The sequence below is a fragment of the Alexandromys fortis genome, unplaced genomic scaffold, assembly GCF_014885135.2.
Source record: "Alexandromys fortis isolate MF-2015 unplaced genomic scaffold, M_Fortis_MF-2015_v1.1 scaffold_197, whole genome shotgun sequence".
Lineage (NCBI taxonomy): Eukaryota > Metazoa > Chordata > Mammalia > Rodentia > Cricetidae > Alexandromys > Alexandromys fortis.
The window spans coordinates 1,719,697-1,727,132 of NW_026068072.1; the positions used below are offsets into that span (position 1 = coordinate 1,719,697).

General features: G+C 45.3%; 1 protein-coding gene across 1 annotated transcript in view; it reads right to left on the reverse strand.

The window, feature by feature from the left end:
* Piwil3 (piwi like RNA-mediated gene silencing 3) overlaps positions 1-7,436 on the reverse strand; it is a 29,506-nt gene that overhangs the window by 2,850 nt on the left and 19,220 nt on the right. The window contains exons 11-14 of the mRNA XM_050121130.1: positions 6,287-6,496; positions 5,724-5,818; positions 1,309-1,379; positions 444-582 (exon numbers count right to left, since the gene is read on the reverse strand). Coding sequence (XP_049977087.1) covers positions 444-582; positions 1,309-1,379; positions 5,724-5,818; positions 6,287-6,496 — 515 coding nt within the window. The remainder of the gene's footprint in view (positions 1-443; positions 583-1,308; positions 1,380-5,723; positions 5,819-6,286; positions 6,497-7,436) is intronic.

Sequence of the window (7,436 nt, forward strand, 5' to 3'; positions counted from 1 at the left end):
AGGAAGGAAGGAAGGAAGGAAGGAAGGAAGGAAGGAAGGAAGGGAGAAGGAAGGGAGAAGGAAGGATAGAGAGGAAGAAGGAGAGGGAAGAAGAGGAGAGGGAGGAAGGAGGAGAGAAAGGAGGAAATAGAGGAGAAAATGGAGGAGGAGAGGGAGGAGGAGAGGAAGCAAGGTGGAAAAGGGAAAAGAATGAGAAGGGAAGAGGGTAGTGATGAAGGAGGAGACGATGGCAGATGAGCACAACATGAAAGGCAACAGGAGGGAAATCTATGGAGGGGACAAACAATCTTCTGGCTCCATGAGAAAAGACAAAAAGCATGAGGGGCATTTGTTTTCTGCACTAAACCCACATTGTACCAAGTTCCTTTCACTGTGTTGGTTGCAGAACAGATTTTCCTCCAAATCCAAAGTATGCCCGATCTACTCACGGGGTTCACACCCACCTAGAAGTGAAGAACTTCCGGAACTGCCTAACCTCCTTTTCCAGCAGGGCCTGTAGCTGGCCATCCCCAACTCCATCCCGATATACCACCACGCTCTGGGGTTTCTGCTTTTCGTTTGCGACCCAGGAATTCAGGGCAGCTGAATGGGAGTGGGAGAAGGTACATGAACACACTGCAACCAGGAGGGCCAGCTTTCTGTTACTCTAACACCTTCTAGATTGATCTTCTAAGAGCCTTAGCTTCCTGCAGTTTCACTATCTACAATCTCAGGATAGCCCAAGGTTTCTTAACATTTATCTCCCTGAAGTCCCGAGATAGACAAGTATAAGGCAGAGAGACTCTGCCCGGTGAGCTGATGGCCAGTGTCACTGGCCTGAGTCCACTGTAGTCACTGCTAGGTGGACAGACGTCCCTGTCCCCATCCTTACCCTACCATCTCCCCACCAACGATACACACAGGCTAGGGAGACAGCTCAGTCAGTAATGATATGAGTTTGGTCCCCAGAACCCATGTAAAACTGTCAGACATGATGGGGTGTCTTTGTAAATCCTAGAGCTGGGCAGGTGGAGAAGGACAGAGCCCTGGAGCTCCCTGGCCAGCCAGCCTACCCTAACCATGAGCTCCAGGTCAGTAACCGACCGTCCCCCAAAAGCCAAGTGGATGGTGCCTAAAGAATGACAGCCAAGATTGTCTTCTGGCCTTCATTGTATATATGCATGCCTTTGCATGCATGCCTTCATATGCACATGCATGCACACACATGGAAACATTTTCAATCATAACCAGTGACCTGTGGGGACAGCATGCCCAATTGTCGAGAATGCTGGCAGGGAGTTAAGTTCACCAGCCTCCTCAGGCACTAACCTTGCAGACAGCTCTGCAGATCATTGACAATCTCCTCTGCTGTATCCTGAAAGAGACACTGGGAGTGCCACCTGTTTACAGAGAAGTTGACCAATCAGAAACCTTATTTTGCCACTTGGATTCTGAATTAATTCACAACCACCTCTTCCCCAGTCAATATCACCATCAGAAACAAGATTCAGTGAAGGATCTTGCATGCTGTCGGGCCATTTGGTGGGCGGGAGTTGAACACACACACAGCTTGAAAACATTAACTGTGCCGTAGGACAGAGCAGCTTGTCTCTCAATACCCACAGCCGCTGTAACAACTTCCGTAGCCATCAAGTCATCCATGGCTTTGCTTCTATTCCCTTCCTGGGAGTAAACACATCTGGCCCTGGGGTGTCACACGATAGATTTGTTTCTTATCAGTCACTTGATGGGTAATTAGTACCTCAGGACAGAATCGACATTTCTGGTTTGACATTTTTACTGCCATATTCCCTAAATCTGGACATAGGACAAGCTCAGAAACACCCATTCTGGGGCTGATGAGATAGTATAGTTGGTCAAGTGCTTGCCATGAAAGGGCAAGGAACTGAGTTCAGGTCCCTAGTACCCACATAAGAAGCCAGGCATGATAAAACCTGCTTATAATCCAAGTGCTGGGGCAGTGGAGACAGGATGGTTCCTGGAGTTCACCGACCAGCCAACCCAGTCAATGAGCTCCAGGGTTAATGAGAGACACTGCTTTAAAAATAACATGAAGAGTAATGGAAGAAGACTGTCAACATCCAACCTCGACATTCATGAGCACGCATGCACACACATATATGAGCACATCCACTAAACACATCAACAACTACCCCCCCATAGCACATTATTTTCTGATTCCAAAGATACCTCAGAACAAAAGAACATTATTGGTTTGAAATCAAGAACTATAGCGCATGGCACCAGCCATGGGGGTGCCAACTTCCCACTCCTAAACAGACAGCAGGAGATCCCGCTCTCAGTTGACAGGTTTTATTGTTTGAAGCAATGATCATGTCACATGGCTAAAGCTGGTCTTGGACTGTCTACCTTCCCGCTTTGGTCACCTGTGTATGGGTCTACAGGGCTATGCCAACAGACCTGGCACAGCTCCTAGTGTTTCTGGTGGATAGTAAAGAAAATAAAGGGATCCTTCCTGATAAGGGATTCCCTCTGTGTGCTGTGAATGTGTTATTTTCACTGGTTAATAAAGAAGTTAATTTGACCTATGACAGGGCAGAATAGAGCTAGGCGGGAAAACTAAACTGAATGCAGGGAGAAAGAAGGCGGAGTCAGGCAGATGCCATATAGCTACTGAAGGAGAAAGCTGCTGGAACCTTAGCAGTAGGACACAGCCTCATGGTGATACACAGATTAATAGAAACAGGTTAATTTAATATAAAAGCACTAGCTAGGAACACGCCTGAGCTGTTGGTCAGTGTTGTGATTAATATAGTTTCTGTGGATTTGGGTCTGGAGAGCTGGGAGACCAACCACAGTCTCCCATTTACAAATGGTACCCACCGTCTGGCATGGATCCACATAAGACCTTAAAAAAAAAAGAGGGCTTCTAGACTCACAAAAAATGGGGAGTCAATTGGGGCTCCTTGGCAGCCACACATTTTCAGATAGACTTTTCTGGTCGTGAGCAGAGGCATGGCTCCTTTAAGAAAAGGCTTCTGATTCAGCATTAGCAGCAAAAACTATGTGGTTCCTTTAAGAGACAGCTTCCTGGTTTGTGCTGGTGGCACAAATGGCTCTGGCTCTTTGGGGAGGTCCTGCTATGGAGCACTTGAATATAGATTGTGGGCAGAATGCTGCAAGTTGCTTGATAGCAGCATGGGCCAACTGCTTCCCAGAACTGAGTGGTGAGCACAGCTCCCACCTGGTGGTCCCAGAGCTGGCGGTGAACATACCACCTCCAAGTTGGACTGGGCAGAGCCAACAAGCAAAGTTGCAGCATTAGTCCTAGCCACTCTGCTTAGCATTCTTAGAAGCACTCCTGGTCAGAAAAGGATTCCAGATACTCAGTAAAGACAGATGCAGACAAAACAAATCAAAAGACCTCTAAATGGGTCACATTGTTGGATAATGTATATGGCCTTAAGAGAGAGAGAAGAAAGAGTACAGTCAAAGATTAGAGGAATAAAGATAATAAAATAAGGTTTAAAAAAAAGCCAAGTAGAGATGGAAAATATGCAAAGAGTGTGGATTATGTATATTATTATATTTTCTTTGAATTTTGTGACTGTGAATGAGCTAACTACAGAGAGACATTTCGTTGTACAGGCTGCTAAGTTAAAACAGCATATGCACATCCAAATTGGGGTCTAAGGATATGTTACTTTAGAAGAGATGTTCTGCTTTTGTTTTATCAGAGGATGGAAACTTGTGGATTCCTTCCAGGCTAATGTGGTCTGATGGGGCAAGACCCCCAAAAGGTCTCCATGAACCCTAAAAATACTTTGCCCAACAAATAACAGGAAGGAGTTTGGAGAAAGCTATGCCCAAATTCCCAGAATGATTGCTCATAAACATTTTCATTTAGAGGGGGATGTGATATAGAAATGAATACTTTGCATTAGTATGAATCTTGGTCTACTGATACATATTTAAGGTCAATTTTGTTACACTGTGTATATGTATTTCTGCTCCTGTTTAAAGTATTGTGTTTGCAGCTCATTTAAAAAATGTGATATATAGTTAACAGATTAATGGATAGTCATCTATAATAAACTTTTAATTATGTTAGGTTTTCTAGAAATAGAGATATATTTCAGTATATTAGTAATCTTCAACACTTCAAAGACCTACAGAATGTGGCATTTAAATGATTTTATAGAACTGAGACTTTTCTTGACAGTAAGTCATGCCTGCTTCGGGAAGCACCAATTGCTTCACAGAAGTTGATGGGCATTGAAGAAACTCATGGAATTTGCCTTCAGTGTGACATTTGGGCTTCAGCTAGCCATTTGGGCAAGAAATTGCTCTTGGCTAGACTGCTTGATCATATGCTATATGAACTGGACATGCAAGATGCACAGAAAAGTGACAGCTGAAGAAGTTCCCTAAAGAAGGTGGGACAGTCCTTCAGGGTTCCTGCTTCATGAGAGTCTGCCAGACATTCCGCAGGACACAGAAGAAAGTGACTGACAAACTGCCAATATAGGCAAAACATTCTTTCAAATTTTCTGCTTCATGGAAAAGTCTGCCAGATATCATGGGCCTATAGGCTGAAGATGGATGCCCCAACATTATAGAACTCTGGATGACTGTCAGGAAGCAAAATGTCTCTGTCAATTCTAGAGTTTTGGAAGTTGCTTACAATGCACTTTCTGTTTAAGTGGACAATATTATATTCTTCTGAGGTCTTTGATGGAGATGAAAACTAGATTATAATTATAGTGTTCCTTAGTTATGAAAACAAATTAGATATGAAGCTTTAGACTCAAAGAAATATTGTAACTGTAATTCTTTCTTGATACCTGTTTTGTGTAATTTTACTATGTTAAAGTTAAAACCTTCCTTTTTATTTAGACAGCAAAGGGGAGATGAAGTGGTATTTGCCTCTGTATGCTATGAATATGTCTTATTGCCATTGGTTAATAAAGAAGCCACTTTGGTCTATGGCAGGGCAGAATAGAGCTAGGTGGGAAAACTAAACTGAATGCTGGGAGAAAGAAGGCGGAGTCAGGCAGATGCCATATAGTTGTCAAAGGAGAAAGACTCCAGAACCTCACTGGTAGGCCACAGCCTCGTGGTGATACACAGATTAATAGAAATGGGTTAATTTAAGATATAAGAACTAAGGCAGTGGTGGCACACACCTTTAATCTCAGCTGAGGCAGGTGGATCTCTGAGTTCGAGGCCAGCCTGGTCTACAGGAGCTAGTTCCAGGACAGGCTCCAAAGCTACAGAGAAACCCCGTCTCAAAAAAAAAAACAGAAAAAAAAATATATAAGAAATAGCTAGGAACATGCCTGAGCCATTGGCCAAACAGTGTGGTAACTAATATGGTTTCTGTGTGATTATTTGGGTTCAGGCTGCCAGGAAACATGAGTGCAGTCTCCAGTTACACCATCCAGAGGGCGAGCTGGGAAGGTCAGTCTGGCTAGAGCAGTGGTTTCCAGCCTGGGGTCATGATACCATGAGGGGGCAGACAGCCCTTTCACAGGGACCACATATCCCACATCCTGCATCTCAGATATTTACATTATGATATCAAGCAAAACTGCAGTTATGAAATAGCAATGAAAATAATTTTATGGTTGGGGGTCACTACAACACAAGGAACTGCATTAGAGGGTTGCAGTGTTAAGAAGGTCTAGAGAGAGGAGCCCGTTCCTCCTTCCATACGCTTCTGGAGGCTGCTAGCACAGAGTCTGCCTCTGGGGCTCACTCACATGGTTAAGTCTTCCTTGGTGCTGGCCACGAATGCTGCGACTGACTTCTGCCGGTTCACAGTATCATGGAAACAATCAATTCCAATGAACATCGTCTTCTCCATCTTGATTTTTAGTTTTTGTACAAGAGATAGTAAGTTGGGTTAGAACAAAATAAGAAAAAGCTAAAACTAAATGAAAGGGTACACACTTGAGTTTCACTACAAATATGTTAACTCAGGAGACAAAACCCCACATACACTCATGTCCACCTTCCAGAGACAGGACCCTACACACGCCCATGCCCACCTTCCAGAGATAGGACCCTGTACACGCCCATGTCCACCTTCTAGAGACAGGACCCTGCATATGCCCATGTCCACCTTCCAGAGACAGGACCCTGCACACGCCCGTGCCCACCTTCCAGAGACAGGACCCTGCATACACCTGTGCCCACCTTCCAGAGACAGGACCCTGCATACACCTGTGCCCACCTTCCAGAGACAGGACCCTGCATACACCTGTGCCCACCTTCCAGAGGAAGGACCCTGCATACGCCTGTGCCCATCTTCCAGAGACAGAACCCTACATACCCCTGTGTCCACCTTCCAGAGGGCACCTCCCATCTTGCAGTTCATCTGCTGAGCAATCTTGGTGACTATAGTAGTGAGATTCCTTTCATTATTCAGGGTCGATGCTACAACACACTGGCTGGGGACTGGCTTCTCAACGCACAGAAACGTTTTTATCTCCTCGTATCTTTGCTTGCTGTTGTCAGGCAGCACACACACCACCTGGAGAAAAGACGGAAGCACCTCCACAGTGGCATGAAAGGGAAAACCGTCTCCGGGTGGAGACCACTCAAGTGAGGTTGTGGATTGAGTCAGCATTGTCTCTAGGCAGGAGGACTATCTAGAATTACGGCGTGAGGCACACTGCTACCTCTAACTCCAACCCCAACGCCCATGAAGGCATGGGGAAGAAGACGGGCCAATTTGGTTGTGTGGGTCCATGGCTTTAAATAAAATAATCATAAAACTTTTATTCTGATTATCCAATGCCTAAGAATTCACCATGGCATTATTTTTATTTCAAGGTGGGACGAAGAAGCCAGATCATTTCACCAGGTTCCCCAAGACCACTCATGTGTGGGGTGCACACCTTCATTTTCTCCATTAATTCGTCCAGCGACCCACTGAGATAGGCACTATTACTTCAGTTACTACTTAGCAAGTGAACTTGGGGGTTGCAGACACCCCATGACTTACAAGGTGTCAAAAGTCTGTTAAGGAAAATGATTTCTATGTGCCCTGTCTATGAATCTGCGGGAAAATCATGGGCATAGTATTTTATTCTTTAAACATATTTGTTTTAATGTATGTGTGTGCTTGTTCATATGTAAACATACTCATATACAACCACCTGTGACTCCAGTACTAGTCAGCAGCCCTCTTCTAACCTCCATGGGTGACTGCACTAACATACTAACATGCCCCCCACAGACACACACACGACACACCGTGCCCCCCCCAGACACACACAGGACACATAACATGCCCCACACGGACACACACAGGACACACCGTGCCCCCACACAGACACACACAGGACACACCGTGCCCCCCACAGACACACACACGACACACCGTGCCCCCCACAGACACACACACGACACATAACATGCCCCCCACAGACACACACACGACACATAACATGCCCCCCACAGACACACAC